The 22,097-nt window shown below is 40.6% G+C and overlaps 1 protein-coding gene across 4 annotated transcripts; it reads left to right on the top strand.

The window, feature by feature from the left end:
• Window positions 1–21: 21 nt before the first annotated feature.
• ildr2b (immunoglobulin like domain containing receptor 2b) lies at window positions 22–20,964 on the top strand. Of its 4 annotated transcripts, XM_085384176.1 has the most exons (10): window positions 22–176; window positions 4,951–5,280; window positions 6,096–6,215; window positions 11,964–12,020; window positions 13,000–13,146; window positions 13,268–13,432; window positions 14,351–14,464; window positions 16,853–17,054; window positions 17,842–18,508; window positions 20,420–20,964. In XM_085384176.1, exons 1-10 carry the CDS (start codon window positions 137–139, stop codon window positions 20,453–20,455), a joined length of 1,878 nt encoding a protein of 625 aa, XP_085240302.1. In that variant the 5' UTR covers window positions 22–136; the 3' UTR covers window positions 20,456–20,964. The 4 variants fall into 4 exon arrangements, with proteins under 4 accessions (XP_085240302.1, XP_085240300.1, XP_085240299.1 ...); XM_085384174.1 differs by lacking the exon at window positions 14,351–14,464; XM_085384173.1 differs by lacking the exon at window positions 14,351–14,464 and having other exon boundaries at window positions 16,850–17,054.
• Window positions 20,965–22,097: the final 1,133 nt, after the last annotated feature.

Here is a 22,097-nt window from a genome sequence, read left to right as displayed (position 1 = left end):
GAGCCTCACCTCCCTGAGAAGTGGTACAGTCCCGTTAGACGCAGTCCGAGTCCGGTCTGCAGCAGACGCAGTTAGCGGAAAACGACATGACCAACAAACGGTTAAACTACTCGTTAGTATAAAAACGGACAATATAATGAACGTTTACCGGCTGGCTATTTTTTTGGGAGCCTCAGGTAGGTCTTACCTTATAAAGTAAAACGTTAAAATGTGTTTTCTTTACGGCTAAAGCGCAGCAGGTTGATCCCATGTAAACTCGGTGCTTATCCCAGACCCAGGGGCTACACGGGACTCAGTAAAGGCTTCTTTTTGTTTTATTTGAGTGAATAAAGAGAAATAGATTCTCAGTTACAGCGATGGTTTGCTCCATTAACATTTATAGAGCAACCCAAGTAATTATTTTCTGGTATTTAATGCTGTTTCGATCGTATGTTGTGGTCCTAAGATGTTTTACTGATTTGTGGGTTATAGCTTTGCTATTACAGGCACTTCTTTGTGCTGTGGTGTTTTTTATAAAAGTACTTTTTTGGAGTACAATAATAAATACTACATGTATTTTAGCTATTTTCAGGTAGATGTGCTTGAAAAAAGGCACTTCTGTTTGTTTTCGGAATCTAAAATACAAGAAAATGATGCATGTCTTTGTTATTTATATTAAGAAACTCATCTGAGTTATAGAATAACACAAGTGATCTGTTTCACTATCACTTTATTAGTCAGACCGATTAGTTATACAAAATGTAAATATAAGGCCACTATATAATTTATATATATAAGTGTGTATATTTAAGGGTACCAAAAAAACAGGAAGGCTGGAAATGTACTGATGATGGTGCATCTGTGAAGAATGCGCTCTTCACGTCACTTGTTGTGAACATTGTGAGTGTTTTGTGAAACTGCAGTGGCTATATTCATCCTTATCACTTTTTGTTGGGCTAATGAGTCAATGTGAAGGAATGTATTGCAAAGTAAAGGCAGGAAATGTGACAGCTTTGGAGAGGAAAAGTCTGACTGCTCAGGAAACGTGCTGCTTCCAAGAGCAGGGCTTTGACCTGGGAAACATTTGCGACCACATACTGTGCTCACCCCGGTTTAAACTGGCATCTAATCTTTAATTGAGGCCTTTATGTTCCTTTATGTGTTGAGGCCTTTCCACTGTATGCAGGTGGTGAGGGTGTGACTGTCTGCTGCCTCTGAAACCCAGTCATTAACCTACAGTGAGTCACGGCAGACAGTAAACATTGGTTAACAGGTGTAATCATGATGCATGTCAGCAGTTACAGCAGTCCTCACTCCTCTCACCTCAAACTCATGATATTCATGAATTCCAGTTCATGGGCTAACGGTTTGATTTAAATCTCTTGTGCTTAATTGGTTTGTTCACATCCAGCTGGAGGAAGGCCTGACACTCCCATTGGCTGGGAGTCTGCGACCTCCTCCCCCTCTCAGTTGCTCAAGTGGGACAGGAGAGGGGAAGCCCTAACAATGGACTGGTCCATGAAAAAAAGAAATACAGGGAAGACCACAGCTTTCTGTGGCAGGAATTTAGGAGCTTGGTGACCCTTCCTCCTGTTTGTGCAGTTAAAGTGTATCAGAGGAAGAAGTAAGCTGATGACGTCGACCAGCTGGCCTCAACTTAATGTTAAAAACACAAAGCTGACAAAGCTTCAGCATGCTGATTAGTCATTTAATGGAGAAGTTGACTAAGATGTAATCAGTGTCATATCCGTAACTCTTTGTTTCAGTTTATTTTTAGCTCCATGTTAGTGCATTTGGAGAAAACCAGGAAAATTTATGACTAACTAATAAATTAGTTATTAAAATTATTGTTGATTTTTTTTTTCTGTTGATTTATTCATTCTGGTTTAAGCTTCTAAATGGAAAGATTTGCTGCTTATATACCAATATTTTTCTGGCTTCATGGTAGGACTGCACGATTTTGCATAAAATGAGAATCACGATTTTTTGGCTTAGAATTGAGATCACGATTCTCTTTTCCAGTATAAATATTTATTGCACTTATTAACTGCACATCAACTTCGTAACAGTTGAAACTGAACATAAAAACAATAAATAAACATAAAAACAACAAATGTCTCACGTTTTGTTGTTGCCGCAAAATGTTGTACTGCTTGAAATTCCGTCTCCACCGTTGCTCGACACTGCGTGTATAGAGCAGGTAGTGCAACAATAGAAAAATAGTTGCGGGACGGCACTGTGTAGCGTTTGTCTAGGGTGTTGATCATTTTCCTAAATCCCTTGTTTTGCACAGTGTTGATGGGAGCCATATCTTTGGTCAGGTCATAAGTGATAGCCTCCGTAATTTCTTTGTGCCTGCGGGAGTTCGACGTGTATAGGGAAGCGCTGTATAAGGTTCCCGTTATTGATGTTTGGGTGGTTGACCGGGACGGATTTTCTCCTGTCACTTTCTCGTCATCCCTGACGTGTTCTCCGTTGTTTTTTCCCTGCTAATTTTAGCATCACACAGCACAGCTTCTGTATCACGTGGTATAAGGCTCCGCCCTTGTCATTTGTTGAGCAGGAAGAGTGAGCGCTTGTTTTCATGCAGATTACATCCCGGATCAAAATGCGGTACAATCGTGGTCGTCGTCTTTTTTTTTCTTTTTTTTTTTAAGTATGAATCGAGATCGCGATTTTCTAACGATTAATCGTGCAGCCCTACTTCATGGTGTAGTCGTTTACACATTTACTCAACAATTGAAAGATCCCGTGACCCAAATCCCTCTGGGATTGTGTAAGGAAAGGCATCTGGTGTAAAAGAAATGTGCCAGATCAAATATGTGGCAACTCCTTATTAACAAGGCAGCAACTGAAAGCAACTACTTCTTATTCTTAATTGAATTTCTTTGAGTTTTGGATTGTTGGACATGTCAGAAAAAAAGAAAACACAGCAGCTTGACTTTATAACCCTTTTCCTGGGATTCACAGACAAAATCAATTACTCGGATAACACATCCTTTTCAAAGAATGTGGTGTAGATCCACACCCAAATGCAATGAGCTCTTTCTTTCCTCCACCTCACCAATTTTTCTGGAATTAAGCCTGGTAGTTTTTGCGTAATCCCGCTGACATACAGACAGACAAATAAAAGCCCAGCAGTGATGACATTCCTCTACCTTGGGTCTCCCTTCTGGGGGAAGAATAGTTATTCGCAGTCCTAACTGTTGCCTGGAAATAGGGAAACTTGATGTCTTTTCAGAAGAATGCTGTAGAGGTGCTCATTTGAGATAAATGTCTAAACACAGTGTGTATTCTCCTCTTACTGACCCTGGGAGATGCAGGCTGGAGGACTTGGTTTTGTTTTGATTTCCTGTCTTCTGGGACATGTTTAGAGTTGAGTTCCTGCCCCACCTAGAGCTAATATGACTACCAGAAAATCCCCATCAGACTGCTCCACCCCCCTCCTTCTATGATGACAACCCCCTGCCTCTCCCTAGATCTCCCCAGCCCCCCACGCACACTGGAATTTAACCTTCCTGACCCCAGCACCGAACAATAGCGGACCCCCACACACTTAATCTCTCCTCCTGTCTTTCTTTTGGTTTTGATATGATGATAATGACAGTTTCTCTGAAGTACAGAGTCATCATCAGTCATCTGTACAGATAAAGATGAGATGCAGCTGCTGCTCTGCTCATAAAGTTGCCACTTTCATCATTTTACTGTTTTCAAACTTTTCTTATCTAGACTCACCTGCTAGTTTATCACCTTCCGCTAGTTATGCAGTCTTTTCCTTCACCTGAAGTTTGATGACAGAGAGCAAATTATTACAGAGTCGGCTTCAGAGCATGTGAAATGGACAGGCAGCTGACGTGCAGTGTCCACAAAACACAGGTTATAAACTGAAATTCACAGTAAGATGCATTATATGTGTATTTAAAAGAGTGCTACAGGAGGCAATAAACTCATCCTCTGAAAACCTAGACAGGCTACACAGTTTAAGGATAGATAAGCTAATTCATTATTCATCATGATTCATCCATCCATCCATCTTTTTCAGCCAATTAAGGCTTACAAGAGGGTGGGACCCTATCCCAGCTCCAATGGGGCGAGGGGTGCAATTGCCAGTTTATCACAGGACTAGCACAGAGACAGACCATTTGCACTCCCACTCACATCTTCTTCATGATCTAGTATCCATGATTACAAGCAAACTAGCTTCACGTGCTGATCGTTCCAAAGACACTTCCCAAAGTTTCACTTGCATAGACCCATGCACTCCAAAATCAGCACCCTTAGCTGTACTACTTACTGAGATTGCTGCCAAAGCAGAGACTGTTCAGAGAATAATTAACTTGAGCTTGAGCTGCAATAACTGACTAGAAAGAAGTCAGTTGAGGGGGGCAGAGTGACCCCACCCCCAATAACACAAAGGTCACATTATCATTTAACACCAACAAAGCTGCAGCCTTCAAAATGACCAAGTAGTGGACAGTAAAGCTGTCTAATATAGCTCATTAAGATTTAAAGGTAAGTTTTGTTAAAGACTGTAGTTTAGCTGTAGTTAAAAAGTTAATAATAAAATCGCAACTAAGTAGTGGTGTAAAGCCTAATCAGATCTTTGACTTACTAACCAAGTAAAATTGATGCAAATCAGTTCTGACATTAAACATATTGGCTCCTCTCATTGTTGTTACATAATTTATTGATTAACAAATATGTTAAAGGTTTAATTTTGTTTAAATGGGACGGATTTTAATGCTTGTAGTGTGTTTTCAGATCTGGCGCTTATATTGGTTGGACTAAAAAATGAGTCTGTAAACTCTGTATTTCATTCTGCAGAATAGGTGGAACTGACTTGCTTAAGTTAGCATCGTGCATATTTACCATTTGCATGACTTAATAGTCAAACTGAACTGATATGTCCATTTTTAGTAGATTAACAAAAGCACCTGTGCTTTATTCTTTTTGCTTGTATGTGTCCATCAGTGTGCGTGTGTGACAGTGTGCATGTCTCAGTGCAGAAGGAAAAGCAGTATGCAATCCTCTTCCAGTCCGTGGTCCTCTCGTGTCAGTACCAGACGTCCTCCGTCCAGCTCCCGGTGGTGCAGTGGTGGTACAAGTCCTACTGTCGAGACCACATGCAGGAGTCCTTCTCCCTTTCGGAGACCCTGGGCATCAAGACCTCAGCGCTGGGACCCAAGTCCCACCTGGAGTGCTCTGACAACACCCGCACAGTTCGGGTAGTGGCATCGTCCCAGGGAGCCTCCATGACGCTGGCTGAGCACTACAAAGGCAGAGACATCAGCATCATAAACAGTAATGTCGCCACTTTTATCCTCAGTGAAATAAGGTGAAAGACTGTTTGATCGTCACACATGAGTCAGAGCTGACGGGGTTTTTTATAAATAAATCTCTTCTGCTCCAGTCCTACAAGAATGGCGGTACCACACAGAGGCCCCCGCCCTCGCGCCCATTCATATGTGGGCTTCTTATCAGGACAAAACACGTCTGCCATTTAAATGTGTCAACAACGGCCTCCTGTTGTCACAAAATCCAATAACAATAAAGGCCAAAGGAAATACATGTAGGCCGATAATGACTTTCTTTATGTTTGGCAGTATTTTTTTCATTACTGACATTAAAAACAAACAACTGACTTCGGGACCCTTAACAAATTTTCTTCACATCCAGATAGTTTGTGGTGTTTTGTTAAGAACATGACTTACATTTCCTCGCATTTCAACTGAACATGTTTTTGTCAAGACATGACATTCTCCCTCCCCTTTTTCAGTATTGAGTCCAAACGTGAATTACAGATTTTGGATCTTTAGATGAATTCAGACTTTTTGATTTATAATTCTAACAAAGAGACAAGCATAACCGGGAAAATACTCTCACTTCCCACTGAACAATCAATAGCATGTCATCGATCTTAAAAGAGTTCCAGTTCATAGTCCTCAAATTTTGGGCCACAGTCTTATTGGGTGGCGTCAGTGTTAAATGATTCCGCTTGAATTTTAAAAATGCAGCATTAAAAAGTTTGCTTTGTGAACACGTTGTGCCATTTGACATATTAATATTTGTAAATATGTAGAAATATAATCTTTGTCCTTGTTTTGTAATCTGTGCAGAAGCAGACCTGCGTATTGGGGAGCTGCAGTGGGGCGACAGCGGGGTGTATTTCTGCAAAGTTGTGATCGCTGATGATCTGGAGGGGAAGAACGAGGATCAGGTGGAATTACTGGTGCTTGGTAAGCATGCGAGAAAGTTAACCTATATTTTTCTATTTGTTTGTTTGGGAGTTTTTTCCTGCGCGTTGTTGGTAAAGGTTTTAGAAGTGGTCTCTTAATTGTGCTGCATTCCCGAGTGCCCTTACTACGGTTTCCATGGAAACAGCTAAATGGTGTTTCCCTCTTTACATGCCCTCGATCCTCTGTAACGGACTCTATTCTTTAGCCGGTCGCACGCTTTAGAGAGCCGCTGTGGAGCCGTTACATCTCAGGTCAGTTACACAGTATGTCAGGAGGCTCAAAGACTGCAGGGGAGCTTCAGCTGAACAACAGCGAGCGTGTTTGTCTGTGTGGCGTTTGCTCATTGGGGAGTATCACTGGTTAATCATTATACATACCTCCCAAATCTTCACTAAACTGCCAACACTTCAGCACTAAGATCAGAGAGTCATGACTTACTGTAAATCTTGAAGTAGCATTTTCACTACGTAAGATTGTCTTTTTGTTTAACCCAGACTATAAGATGTTGAACTTGGTAATATGTATTTTCAGACCAAACAAGAGCTTGTTAACGGTCCCCCTCCAAGCATTGATGTATTCAATACAGTTAGATGAAAATATTCCCTTCATATCAGCAAAAGCTGAGCCTTTTGCCTCAATTAGCATGTACAGTGTGGGATATGTAAATTAATCCCTCCCCTTTCCTGCTGTCCCTCCCCTTCCTATCCCTTTACTTTTTCAAGCTTTACTTAGTAGTTCTCACACACAATGCCAAAATATCTGGAGGCTGCTGTTTTGGTGGAGCGTTCAAAGCCCTTTAAAAAATCCACAGTAGGTTGTGCTCATGGGACAACAGCTAAGTGCTAACTGCCAACACAAATCATTCAGATGAATTAGCGCTCACTTTTACTGCTTATAGTAACAGTAATGTTAACTTCACTCATCCTGTCTCTCTGCTCCTTTGCTCTGCATGTGTCTGTTTCACCATCACACACAAGGAGCTAAAAGGCAAACACACAGAGTGAAACATAGAGCAGATGATGGCAGTAGAAGTCGTGCACATGTAGACATGCACATGTAGATATGAGGATATTATCGAACAACTAATAATAGCATCCTTCTTTTGTTGGATAAACTTCCCAACTGTGACAGCAGAGAGATTAGCCAACTCTTCCTGGTTGATAGGATTGGTTTCTTTGGTCTGTTGCCTATGAACCCTGACTGTGTGAATGAATATATCTGAAGCAACATTCCAGATACCTTGGAACTGGAATACAGGAAGTCGGGAGTGATGTCACTCCTGAGTTAGCAAGTTCCAGAAAAAGCCAGGGAAAACAGGATTGTTAGCTCAGGGTTGATGGGACTGCTCCGACTTTCTGAGGTGAGGAGGTGTTCCAGATTCAAATTCCGACTGGTAACTTTGGAATTCCAACTTCTGACTTATACAGGAACACAGCATACTGCTTCGATGTTGCTGTTGCGCTGCACTTCCAGGATCAAAAAGTCTACTTGGTTGTTTGTTTTGCTTGTGATATGAAATAAATACGACTAAAACACTTAAAAAAATAACTGATGGTGTGATCTGTTAGTTACTTTTCTCCCTTTATGTTAGGCCAGCCTGATGCTTATGAAGTCTGCTTATTCATGTAGCCCTCTTTAGTTTAGCACTAATCTGATTACAGTCTTCTCCCAGGAGAGAAGAAGGGGCTTAAACGTGTGAGAATAACAAGACTCATTTGGCTTTAGTGCTGAACTTCTTAGCTTGTGCATGTTGTAATTTTGAAGTTAGAATTAGAAAGTGTGTAAAACTTTTTCTGTGCCAAACTGGTTGTTTTTAAAAGTTTCTGGTACTTATATTCAACTTTCTTCACCAGCGTTACTACAAAACTGCTGCTTGGCTCTAACTCCATATTTAGGCTACAGTTCAAATATGAAAGCACATGATCAAAAAAACATTCTTTGCGTGTTCTTTTGCTCACCAGCACCTTGAACGCTGATAACATTTACTCAGTTCTCTTTCACACTCACTCCCCTTCCCTCCCTTTTGCCTTGCAAAATCTTCTCATGCACTCCTCCATTTCCAGTGTTGGGAAGGTTACTTTTAAAATGTATTCCATTACAGAATACAGAATACATGCCCCAAAATGTATTCTGTAACGTATTCCGTTACGTTACTCAATGACAGTAACGTATTCTGAATACTTTGGATTGCTTAATATATTATCATGCTTTTTACAACAACGTGAATGTACTATTGCTATGTGATTTATTACTATTACTGAAGGTCCGCGACTCCGAACTGTAGTAAAGGGACCTCTGACTAATACGGCGGGGTCCCTGTCGGCTCGTAGCCGAAAAATAGCTTTACTTTGTTGTGTGGGTCAACTTTCTTGCGAGAGACAGAGAGAGGCGTTGAAAGACTGCTCCAACGGAACTTATTGTTTTCGGAGGAAAACACGAACACGGTGTACAGTCGAGTCTTAATAGCTTACTTACAACTGGGCTCGTCAGGCACTCTTCTTGGCTGCAGTGGTTATTATTATATTTACATGCTTCCAGCTCCCGTTTTTCCTCGATGACAACTCGTACCTTTCCACTCCCCTTTTTCTCCCTCCTTGCGCTCACAGACCCATAACGTGTATGGCAGTGCATTCTCCCTGCAACACGGACTACACTGCCCATGATGCTACATTCTTGTAGCATTCTGCCTGTTAGCTTAGCACAACAACAACGAAAATGCGCTCTCTCACCCAAGAAACACACAGTCGCAGAGAGAGAGAGAGCGCGTCTCCCTGTAACCATGGCAACCGTAACGCTGCCGCCTGGAACAAAAGAACGTAGCTGTCAAACAAAACCCAAACAGTCCTGACCCGCGACAATATGAAACAGGAAAGTACTGCAGTGTAATCCATTTATTTCAACAAAGTAACTGTATTCTGAATACCACCCTTTTAAACGGTAACTGTAACGGAATACAGTTACTCATATTTTGTATTTTAAATACGTAACGGCGGTACATGTATTCCGTTACTCCCCAACACTGTCCATTTCTTACTCGTCGACCTCCCCTCCCTCTCGGAGCTGCACAGCTCCTCAGCTCTCTCAGGTTACGGATGGTATGCAGTCAAGTGAGGCAGGGCCAAGGTAGCAAGGCTGTTTTTTTCCCCACTCCTTAATAAGCGCTTACTCAGCACACTCTGCAGCCTCAGTACCAGGGGTTGTTTAGTCTACCAGTGTTGCCATGTCAGACAGTAACCAGTCTTTACTGTAATCAGGGTTTTCAGACCTCATAATAAGCACATTAAAAACATCCGTAGCTGACTCCTGCACACCTGTTGCTGATCCCTTTCTGTATTCAGCGAGTAATTTCCTTGAATTTTTGTTCTGATTTTGACCTTTATGTCATACATATTGAGCACAACAGGCACATTGTTTCACAGCAGCGCGACTTGCATGACCTTGTTTTGACGAGCTTGCGCGGTAAATTGTTGTCCTGGTGCCATCAGTGTCCCAGTTTCCAAACCTCCCTGTCTGTTGCCTCTCACGTCTCAGTTGCTTGCATGTGTTTGGGTGTCTGCATGCATGTAAAATGATTAACAGCATTCAGTTAACAGTGTGCAGTTTTAATGTTAATGCTGAGACACGTCGACTGTGCATGGCATCAAAGAAAAAGGCTTTAATAGTTTTTTTAAGTTTTACTTTATTTTATTTAGCTTTTTTGTGTGTTTAGTTCCCTCTGTGTTTCCCTATCTGTTGTCTTGATGCATGCTCAATCATCCAGGTAAGTAAATCCCAAAAGGTTGATTCTGTTCATCTGGACGTAGCGTTTTCAGTGGGAGAAACGTTTCCTCACTCATCCAAGTGACTTCTTCCGTCTCAGCTGACTTCAGGTTTCCCCAACCTTATAAACAGTACATTTGCACAATAACTGGGCCTTGTTTCAGTTATTGTGCAAATTTACTGTTATTGTGCAGATGAAGAGAATCAACCTTTTGGGATCCCTATCTGTTGCTCCCTCTGTCTCATCTTTCTGGTTAGTGCCTTTGCCCTCCTGTGCTCCCTTTCATCTGACATCTTGTTAGTGTTAGTTTTTGTGTTGCAGTGTAATTGTCTCTTGTGTTTTTTCCTGATTTCTTTGAAGGTTGGTTTTCTTTCATGTCAGGTTTTACTGGCTCCTTTGTGATTATCCTGATTGTCTTTACCCCTGTCTTGTTCCAATCAGCCCCCAGTGTATAAATAGTCCTGTCTTCCTTTGTATTTGCTATAATCACCTTTTAGACTCTGTGTTGGTGTTTGGGAGTTTCTCTTAGCTTAGCCTCCTTGTGGCCCTTTCTATTTTGTGTTTCCTTTAGTCTCAGTTCAACTATACCTATTAATTTGCCAGCAGCTAATAAAGGCTTGCTTTTTGTTAGTCTACCTCTTGCTGTCTGGCACGTGGGTCATATTGTAGTTCAAGAGATCAGAGAGGGATCTCTGGGAACAATGAATTTTATGTTATTATTAGGGGTGCAACGATACACAAAATTCACGGTTCAGTTCGTTTCGATACTTTGGTGTCACGGTTCGATATTTTTTCGATACAAAAAATTTTTTCATGTCAAGTTATTAAAATTATAAATATTTCTTTTAACTCAAAAGTACAGTTTTTAAATTAAATGTTGCTGAAACAACAAAATAACAAAAAAAAATGTATCTGATGGAGAACTCGCTCATATGTGGAAACGAGAGTTTATTACAGATATATGGCTCTTTCCAAAATAAAAGCTATTTTGTCGACAGCAATAAAAGTAGCGATTGCCCTCTCTATCTCTTTCATGTTCTAACAGCTGTCTAATTGAGTCGGGTAAGGTTTGCAGCATGCGTGCTTGTTGTTGTTTTTGTCTGCTTCCACTTGTCTTTGCACTAGCGTGATGTCGGCGTAAATGTGCAGTCATATTCGTTGTGTTCCCACCAATTTAATTGAGCATTGCGTGGCACATCCGACATACTGTTGTACTTTTGTCCACGATGTGCTTAAGTAGGGTCATTCTTCACATGAAAACCAAAATAGTTCCAAACTCCAGATCTGAATGACGGTGGAGGAGGTTCAATTTCGGGTAATAATAATAATAACGGATTGGATTTATATAGCGCTTTTCAAGGCACCCAAAGCGCTTTACAATACCACTATTCATTCACTCTCACATTCATACAGTAGAGTTGAGGCAGTTGCCATGCTAACTTGAGTGAATGCATATGGGTGGCGCTCAGTGGATCTGCGCTTGAACGCAGATCCACTGAGCCCTCAACACAGACGGCATCGTCAGAAGAAAAGTTGACCAAATAAATTTAAAATTTTGTATCGTTCAATACATATGCGTACCGAAAGCACTGTATCGAACGGTTCAATACAGATACATGTATTGTTGCACCCCTAGTTATTATCTATATAAAACATCCTGGTGGTACAAATGGGAAGTAAATGGACCTCCAGATCAAAAAGGGTCAAACTTTTGGGATGTGAACATGTGAACCACATGTCACGGGAGTCCATCTAATAGAGATTTCAGTTTGTCACAGACAGCATGGTCAACAACAAACGTCTTCATTGATAAGTTTGATATTTTCTAGATGCAGACCCATTTTTTCATACTTAAACTTTCATTCCCCAAATAGTGCATGACCATTAATCATCTGCCTTCTGCCAAATTTGCTAATTTGCCTGACCTTTTGACTCCCGCTTCCCGCTTCCTCTGCCGGCCTTCACCTGTCCTCTCCCTCTCTCTGCAGGCAGGACAGGTGAGCAGCAAGATCTACTCCCTGAGTTTGATTTGGAGATTATGCCAGGTACGGTCCCTACGCTGCATGTCTGTCTCTCTGCCTGGCATTTTCCAGCTTTTCTATTGCCTCCTGATGTTTCTAATTCCAACTGACCAGATAAAACTCTCTTTGACTAACAAATGTACATTCACTTGTTAGAAATTTGACTGAATAAACATGACAGCCTTGTAGCTGGAGCTTCTACGCCCGATATGAACACAGTTAGTGAAGCTACATGAAGCCAAATTCACAGAGTTGTAGTTGTTATTGTTTACCTCCAGTTATGATTTCAAATTTCACAGGGGAAATGTGTTGTTAGTGAGTGGATTTTGACTCTTGGCACACCCTGAGGAAGTCTGTTGTTATGGTTTGGATGGTTCAAAGATGTGAGAACGGATAAAAGTAACTCTGATTTCCTTTGATATCCCCTAAAGTTTCCTGTTTGTAGGGGTCTGTTGTCCGGGTACATCAGTGGAGGAGAGCGCCAAACATCAGCTTTTTTTAATAGAAAAAACAGAGACTGGGTTTATTTTTTTGTCCAAAATCTTTGTCAGTTATAACATTTCAGCAATTCAAATGCTGAGATCTGAAATAAACAAAGACATTTCAAAAAAGACTGTGAACTTCGGAGAACAATTTTCAGCCCTTTGGCTGAATTTCTTCACTCAGCTTCATTTTTTTTCTTTAACGTAACGTTAGTGATATTGAGCTTTTGTCACAAACTGCACAAATCCCAATATCACTAACGTAACGTTAGTGATATTGAGCTTTTGTCACAAACTGCACAAATCCTTTTGAGTTTGGCCCAGTCTGACTTATTTTAATGGTTGTGGCCATATTTCAGTTGCATCTAGTTACCACTAGATATGACTGTTATGTGAAAATCTTGGTTTTGCTGACCTCCACTGGTTGAACTTCTCACTTTGGTGTAGTGATGTTAAATCACTGTTCAGAGTGTTTAATCATTGACTGTTACCTTTTTTTTTTTTGTATGTATGTAAATCAGAATGGGCGTTTGTGGGATCTGTAGTCCTGGGCAGCATCTTGCTCCTGCTGTTGTTGGGGATCTGCTGGTGCCAGTGCTGTCCTCACTCCTGCTGCTGCTACGTCCGCTGCTGCTGCTGCCCTGACACCTGCTGCTGCCCACGACACCGTGAGTAACACAAACAACCCAATGACTGTCCTGCATCCTCTTTAAAAAAAATGAATGTCCTTTTTTTAATTGAATATCCCCATTCTTTAACATCAACAATGAAAGTGTGTTGTTTATGCAGTGTATGAAGCGGGGAAGATGGCAAAGAGCAGACAGCCTGCTGCTCAGGTCCCTGTGTATCCCTATTACATTCCTGGTATACCTACTGTGGTCCCTGTGGCCTCTTCCTCTTACACGGACACAAAGATCAACTCGATCCCCTCAGTGGAGAATAACCTGTCTGGAGGTGAGTAGTAGAGGAAGAATTCAAATGGTTCCTGAAAGATGAGAATTATTTTGTAATTTTACAGGTAAAATTTCAAAATAAGTTATAGGCCGCCTGTATGCAAAATATATTTAATATTTGCATATGGTAGTTACGTGTTGTTTATTGTGCTCATAGTTTATTGATGGAAATTCTAATTTCACCTTTGTGATTTGTAATAAAATAATCAAAATTATTAAAACCCCAAAACCGATTAAATACTTTGTCAAATCTTACTGCTATTATTATTATTATTATTATTATTATTATTATTATTATTATTCAAAAAATAGATGAAAATGAACAACTTAACTGATTTCTTTGGAAATGACTTCTTTGCTGGTACTGTTGGAGGATGGGGTCAAAATGACTGGGATCAGCGGTTCTAGTGTTGAAAGTTCAATAACTGTTTTTAACGCTTTTGGAGAGGCAAAAACAATATTGATGAGCTCAGTATTCACTCTTCTTTATCACTGCTTTTGAGCTCTAAAACCTTCTCTGAGAACTATTTGAACAAGTGGTGTAATTAACGTTATTTATAGTCTTACATAGAAACGTCAGTGACAGCTGCCTTTTTCTCTTCATCAAACACTGACACGACTAACCTTCATTTCATCCATCATCCTTGTCTCTACAGTGAAAAGTCTGAATGTCTGAAATGTCTGAAGAAATGTTCTTCTCTTTTTCCTTTTTTTGAATTTAATCCGTTATTAACACGTAAGGTTGTTTTGTCTCGTATACTTTGCACACTCAAGAGTGTTTGTGTGCGTCCTTGCATGGTTTTGTTTTTCTCAATCTATCTATAGGTGTGTGTGTGTGTGTGTGTGTGTGTGTGTGTGTGTGTGTGTGTGTGTGTGTGTGTGTGTGTGTGTGTGTGTGTGTGTGTGTTGACATTCACAGTGCGCAGTGGTTACCAGCTCAAAGCCAGTCCAGCCCAGGACTCAATAAAAGTTCTGTACTACATAGAGAAGGAGCTGGCTCAGTTTCCGCGCAGCAAGATGGCAGCATTCAAATGTAAGCCTGCACAGATTAGGCTAGTTTCTTTAATCTGTGTGGCAGTGTGTGCGTTTATATGTATGTATGTGCTTTATGTGCATGGTTTGTGGGAATTAAATCTTACTAGTTGCCGTCTAATCCTTTCATATTTGAAAAAAACAACATCTGTCCCTTTTTTCTCATTCACAAATTGCAAGGTTAACTTGTGGAGTCATGCTTTTTCATGAGTTTGAAAACACACAGTCATGTGAAAATATGTGAAGCACATCTTCTTTTCTCAGCTTTGTCAAGTCAGAGTTGTCTGTGTCTCTTTTTCTACCTTGCTAAATCACCATGGTAACGTATACTGAACATATAGTCTGGTTAGAACCAGGTTATGTTCAGAGTTTTGGCTTAAAATTGTCATTTTAACGGATTCTTTTATTTTGCTGCATGGTTCAAGTGGAATAAAGACTCTTCTGGGGAAATATGTAATTTGTTAAGCCGTACTTAACAGATGAGTTGAGTAGTCATTATTATCTGATAATGTCTCTGTCTGGAGTAAGTGACACTCACAGGGATTGTTTTGTGTAGGAGTGAGTTTTATGATCTGTGAAACGCCCCTTTTTATGGGAGTGCACACAGAGGCATTACAGAGAAATCCACCATCATGATACCTGTTATCTCCAACGTGGGATTTAGGTTTTGTCGACTCAGCTAAAGCCAAAAAAAAAAAAAAAAGCCTGTCTGTGTAGAATTTCCTTTGTAATATTCCCATCATTGTCACTGCAACCAAGTGAAAAATCACCACCTCTCCACCAGAGTGCTTCACAGCTGCTATGAGGTGTTTGTGCTGATATATGTTGATTTGCTTTTCTCCAAACGTGACGCTTTAAAGCCAGACAACTCCGCTTTGGTTCCATCTGTCATAAAGGCTGTATGAGGCAGGCAGGATTGAAAAGCCAAAATGCAGACTCTCAAGCAGGACTGAGCTCAAAACTCAGCTCTATTGCTGGAAATACAAAGGACATGAAACCAAACTGGGAGAAACTAGAAACTAAACTGACAGGCAGAACACACAGCATTAAGGGAGATCACAACACTGGACAGAGGGAGACACAGACAATATATACACACAAGAGGGAATCAGGGCGAAGAGGAAACACCTGGGGAACACAGCTGGACCTAATCTAATTGACGAGACAGGGGACAAAACATGTTGCAGACAATACTGGAGACTATCAAAGTAAAACAGGAAGTACGAGAAACACACACTATGATGCAGACTGACTAGGTACAGGGAACAGAGGGAGCGAGACACACATTGAGCGAGGGAGACGTAAACACAAATGACACAAACAGACTCACACGCAAGACACAGCGATGAGACAAACACGCAAGATGAGTTTCAAAGATAAGAAACCAAAACCTGGAAATACAAGTAAACATAAACATAAATGAATAAAACTCAAGACTAAATCTGTATAAACTTGAACTTAAATCATCATTATAAAGGAAAGAATAAAAAAAGGCTGGGTAAAGTCCCAGTACCATGGCATCATGTGTACAAAGAACATTGTTCTAAAAGTCTAGAGGTTTATTTAGAAGCAATTTTCCAAACCTTTCCACAAGAATATTGCTTTTAGAGAGAAGATGCTTGTACCTGGCAGCCCTTCCAAGCATGTCACACTTGTTCAGTCTGTTTCTAATTCTACAGTCTGGACTTCCAACGTTTAACATGCTGACTGGGGCCTGTAGAGCGAGAGGGTCTGAGCAGTGTGAAATTAGGGTGAATTTGCTGGAAAGGCCACTTGGGAAGATTAAATTTGTAAATAATCTTTCTCACGGTGGAACGATGCACTGTTAATGACTACGGAGGCAGTAAGGGTGTACATATTTTTCTCACAAACTGCTCTGCTTTATGGGTTAGTTTTTTGCTAAATAAATAACAATACAGTGTAATATGTCACGTGTTGTTGTTCATCTGAGGTAATTTTAGAACCTGAGAAGGACCAGATTAGTTTTTTTTACATTGTCCTGAAATTTATAACCTTAATAATCTAAAGGTGTAGATTATTTTTCACAATTGTACAAAATAGATCAGCTGAATCCCACATAGAGGCTGGAAATATGAGCACATGTATGGAGCATTAATGGCATCACTGTGGAATGTCTGGGATACACTGCAGTTCCTGTGTTCATAATAATAATAATAGTAATAACAAAGACAGATCGTGCATTTGTCATATTAATGTTAATTAATTTGTTCCCTAATGATTCTTTTTTTAATTAGAAAAATAAAAAACATCGTCTGATCCTATTCTTCCTTGAATGCATTCATACCTTTATACCACCCGCTGTTCATTCAAAATGACTTTATTAGTATAAACAGCAAATATCATGTTAGTGATGTGTCTGTCCCAGCAGCCAGGAGCATATCAGAGCTCAGCTCGCTTCATGATGGAGGGACTACAGACTTCAGAAACACCTTTCAGGCGGTCCAGATGAAAGCACTTCCACCTATCGCAGACCTCGATGACCTGTCGGTGCGGAGAGCAGCTCCACCTACACAAAGCCGAAGACTCAGACAAGACAGAATTAACCACTCAGATGATGAACTGGACCGCAGGTAAGGTGGAGAGATGCTTCCCTCTGAAGAGTTTCTATCAGGTTGTTGTGTTTACTGTTTAATGCCAGAAAACATTTGACAGTAGATGTGTCACGGTGACGTCTTTATGTTGCTTGAAGCAAAGTGAATCCAAAGATATTCATAGGCAAAACACAATAACACCATAAAAAATGGCTGAAATACTTTTTTGTCAACCACAAATTATTGCTAAGGAATGTAATTTTGCCAGTAGAAACAATAAATTATAATTGATCCACTATTCAATGTACTTCACTGCATCACCTGCAGCAAACGTGGCTGCACGTTTTTTCCCCCTTTGTAAGTAAAAGCAGTCCAAATGTAAACCTCCTGAAAGTGACGTGTTACTCTACGACTATTTTCTCTCACCAAAACTGTTCATGAATAGAACGTTAATACAGGTAATTACCATTTTAAAAAATTGTTGAAAGAGCTGTTAAAAAGCAAAATTAAACCAGGATGTAAACATTGTCTGCAGTAATGGCTCTTAGTGTAGTGGTTTACACTTTTGCCCAACAAATGAAAGATCCCTGGTTTGATCCTGGGAGGAGACACAAATTCCTCTGTCAAACGTGCAGAGCATCCCGCTGTAGTGACCCATTGAGAATAAGGGATCAGCTAAAAGTAGCTAACATGGGAGTCTACAAGGGTTTTCTAAATTGGCTTCATTTGTCAGCCCTGGAGGTTGCTGCTTGGTGAGATAAATGTTTTCTCCAGTTTTGTTTGTTCTGTTATTAACATGTATAGCGTGGGCTGCTTCTCGCTGTAGGTGGAACTGCCGATCGGAGAACCTGCAGAGAAAGACGTTGGGCAGAAGAGGGCGCACGGGCTCTCTGGATGAGCTGGAGGAATTCGCTCGGTCTTATAGCACACATGGACGTCGGGGTGCGCCATCAGACCGGCCTTATGAGCGGGATTACAGCCCTCCCAGGCGCTCCTATAGAAATGAACATGATGGCTGGGGGCGCCGCAGCCCGTCACCAGTACTGCAAAAGAGAAGGGACACGTGGGACAGTGATCGCCCGTCTCGACTGCCCCAAAGCAGAGCCTATGATGACACCTTGCTCAACAGCATGCTTGAGAGTAAAACGAGGGGCCGGGGAAGGGACAGAGGTGCTGGGAGGATGGACGAGGACAGTGACACTCCCTCTAAAGGCAGCTCCAGAGGAAAGGGCAGCGATAGTTATTACAGCCGTTCACCTAGCAACCGCCCAGAAGATGAGGACTCTTTGCCTCCGTACTCTGAGCTCGAGGCTGAGAGATACCGCAGGGCTGACCAAACTACAGAGCGGTACCGCACAGCAGAACCTCCCAGATCAGAGAGGTACAGGACCACAGAGGCAGCCATGAAGCCCTTCTCTTACACCCGCCCCAACCAGGGAATGTCCCACACACTGCAAGGGGGCAGAGAGGAGAGAGAAAGGAGCAGAAATCTGGTGAGTTACTTATAGCAGGAACAAGGACTTCCTCTTCTGTTCTTCAGGAAAAAGAGCCTTGAAATCCTGTAAACTGTTGCAGGACAAATCTGGTGATATCCTATTTTCGTCTTACTGTCAGCAAATACTGTAAAAAGCATAAAACCAGCAATGTGTCAGTCTAGAAACAACTGTCTGTGTAATCAAGTCATGAATTATTTCTTTCTGTCAATTAATGTCCTCAAAAGGTTTATGTAGTTTAAAAACTATCGTTCATCCTGACTTAATCCCACATTCATCATCATGATGCTATGAAAAAAAATAGTAAGTAAAAATGTTTCCAGGTGAACTTTATATATCGATATAATTGGAGTCGAGTTGGGACCTATTGTTTGTTTCCAGGTTATTCCGTACTGAAACGGATTCATGGACAAACCCCCAATTAATTAGCAGTAGCTTTGTAGTAGCCCACAGCTCTGCAATCAGGTCAATGTTTTATTGTTTTTCAGATCACTCTTATTATTTTATAGTCCACACACATACTGTTATATGTTCAGTACTAAAGCAGTAGAGTTAGCACACTTTCTTTCATAGTAAGTGGAGCAGTTATGAAACAGACAACCAAGTATATCCCTACAAGACTTGGTGGAGACCAAAACTGAGCTAAAAGGGAGCAACTCACTTGCTTTTATCACATGGTTGGAAACAACTGTCCGGTTGACCTATTATGTAACTTCAAGGCTGACTGCTGTATAAATAAGCATTCAGCTGTTTATCTCTTATATAAATTTAAAAACAATATTCCACTATACACTTCTGAAGCACCCATCAAAAGATGTGCAAAGTGGCCATAAAAAGATGGACATGGTCAGCAACAATACACAGTCAGGTAGACTGTAGCATTTAAATAATGCTCTTCAAGTGTGCCAAGAAAACTTTCCCCACACCACTGCACCATCACCATGTCCTGAACTGTTGATATAAACCAGGATAGATCTGTCTTTTTATGTTTACAACAAATTCCATCTCTGCCATCTGAATGTCGCATCAGAAATGAAGATTCATCATTCAAGACAACGTTTTCTCCGTCCAATTTTAGTGAGCACGTGTGACTTGTAGCCTCAGTTTCCTGTTCTTAGCTGACAAGAGTGGCTGTTGCAGTTGATCTGCTTCAAGGTTCAACGTGTAGTGTTTTCAGAAAGGCTCTTCTGCATACCTTGGTTGTAACCAAACATTATATGAGTTACTGTTACCTTCCTATTAGGTTAAAGCAAGAAACACTATCACGCAATGTTTAAAGTCATTTAAATCAGTGAGTTGCTTCCCTGTGATTATATATTTGTGTTAACAAGCTTTTGAGCTGGTTTATAAAACAAAATAGCCGATAAATGTTATAAGCTATGCTTTCCCAAAATCTGCTAAAGCTGGTTTCAACGTTTACAGAAGCACTGTGTGCGTAAACTAACACTGCTGGTTTGAGCTTTACATGAGATTTGTTGACAGTAAGAAATATAGAGAAAAAAACATCTGCCTTGTCCTTTAATATCTTTTATATATCTTTAATAATGTCTCTCAGTGTTATGTACATAATATGTATTGTGGATTTTAGATTTGTGGTGTCAACACTAAATCATTTTGTGTTGTTTCTACACGACTTTATGTAGCAGTGGCTTTTCTAACCTAATTTTTGATAATGAATGAAAGCGCATTATTCCTCTATAACACAGCCTAGCATGCAACCATTACACACAGGCTTTCTGGCTTTCTAAATATCCCAAAGTCTTTCTTCCTCTATGAGCAAGGTGGCAACCACTGCAGTATTGCATGATTTCTGTGCATGGTTACAAAGCTCTGTCCCCAGGCTGTGCTAACCCTGCATGAGCATGAAAGTGAAGTTCCTAATATGTTGCTCTTGGTATGTTTCCCTAACAGAGCACTGCACTGAGCAGGGACTCACTCATAGTGTGACAGGGTCTCCAGCCTGGACCCAGCACAGCGCTGCCAGCCTGTGCATTAAAACTGTCCTGCAGCTGCGCAGGAGATGCTAACTGTTACAGCTCCAACCACAGCAAGTCAGGCTCATCTCACTGAAATAACATCACTGAAAAACGTCAGTAATGAATCCTGAGGAAAAAGTGGATTTAATATTTGTGTTTTTGTACATGCATATCATATTTTATTTGTTTGTTTGTTTTTTAATTTGTCTTACTTTGTATTTCAATGATGTAACTGGACTCACACTGGTGCCAAGGACAGATTTTGTATTTTATTTTTTTGTTATTCAAAACTTTTTGAACAGCAACCAAGCAGCCTTCAGCCTCCATACTTCTCTACTACTCTGCAGCTCAGGTTCACTTTGTATTTTTGCCTTTGCCTGTTGTTACCTGTGTTCCTGGAAATACTGCGCCTTGAATTTGTACTACAGATTGCAATTGCACTGCTTAATAACTTTTTAAATAAAGAAAACTTTGCTATAGTCTCCTCTTTCTTTTGGTTAGTCAGTTTAGTCTTTGCTCTGTAAAATATCGGAGAATACTGAAAAAAACACTCCCAACCCAAAATGGCGAAGTCTTCAGAAACACAACAGGTATGTCTGATCATTTTAAAGGGAAACTGCTGTTTGTAATACTGACATCAGATTTTTGGCGCATCCTGTTGAACTTTGACTCATTTAAACCGGTCAAAGGATTGGAGTTGGAGTTGGGGTTGGTTTATTTACATAATGAATAACTTGTCTTTATATATTGCTAGGAAAAATGGGAAACAGGAGCAGTGATTTAATGAAATGTGCAAACATAAATGACAAAACAGAGTATGTACAATTTTTATAATCTCCAAAGTCAACAACGTTTTTCTTCACCACAGCCTGAACTCTCTTAGACAAACTTTCTTTTCATTTCTTTAAGCAGTCGTCAGCAATCGTTCTCCAGGCTTCTCGAAGGACATCTAAAGCTTCTTCTTCTTTGGCTGTCTTTTATTCTGTTCTCTGTCAAGGTGATCCCACACTGCTTCAGTAATGTTGAGGTTCGATTTCTGAGGATGCCAATCCATGACTGATAGTGTTTTTCTATTGAGGTATGCTTTTACTGCATTTGCGGCGTGTTTGAGATCATTGTCATGCTGAAAAATTAAGCCAGATGTTCTCCAGATGGTTCTGTACAGTGAGACAAACTCAAACAGATGGTTGATTTCTATCATTTTTGTCAAGATCCACAGCACTGGCATGTTATCAGTCCAGCCCAAACGATGACAGAGTTTCAATCTGTATTTTACAGCTGGGTGTAAAAACTCACTATTGCACCTCTCTCCTGACCTATCAGTTGATTTGAACCAGCATTGTTTGATTTATCACTTCATAAGACCTGTTGCCACTGATTTTCAGTCCAGTTGTTGCCCAGCCCATTTCCCTTCCTTTAAGGTGGCTTCTAGACAGCCACCCTTTGACTGGGACTGTTTCTGTTGAGGCTTCAATAAAAAGTAGACTCGAGGTCCAGATTTGCAAATGAGTTCCCATGTCAGGTCTTTCCTATTTCTTAAGGGTATGACTTTCAGATGCTGTTTATCTCTTTTATATACTTTTCAGGTCTGGTAATTATTTGTCTGTTTGACA

This window comes from Rhamphochromis longiceps, linkage group LG16, assembly GCF_057381845.1.
Source record: "Rhamphochromis longiceps isolate RC_006_pf linkage group LG16, R_longiceps_female_GT1.1, whole genome shotgun sequence".
NCBI lineage: Eukaryota > Metazoa > Chordata > Actinopteri > Cichliformes > Cichlidae > Rhamphochromis > Rhamphochromis longiceps.
The sequence above is the reverse complement of the archived record's forward strand: the minus strand, read 5'-3'. Positions and strand labels throughout refer to the sequence as shown.

What these genes read in the sequence shown, in the direction of transcription:
- ildr2b (XM_085384176.1), top strand. Translation starts at nt 137, where the DNA reads ATGAACGTTTACCGGCTGGCTATTTTTTTGGGAGCCTCAG. An exon ending in TATTTTTTTGGGAGCCTCAG is followed by an intron (nt 177 to 4,950) that starts GTAGGTCTTACC and finishes TGTGTCCATCAG; the next exon opens with TGTGCGTGTGTGACAGTGTG. An exon ending in CAAGATGGCAGCATTCAAAT is followed by an intron (nt 14,465 to 16,852) that starts GTAAGCCTGCAC and finishes CTGTCCCAGCAG; the next exon opens with CCAGGAGCATATCAGAGCTC.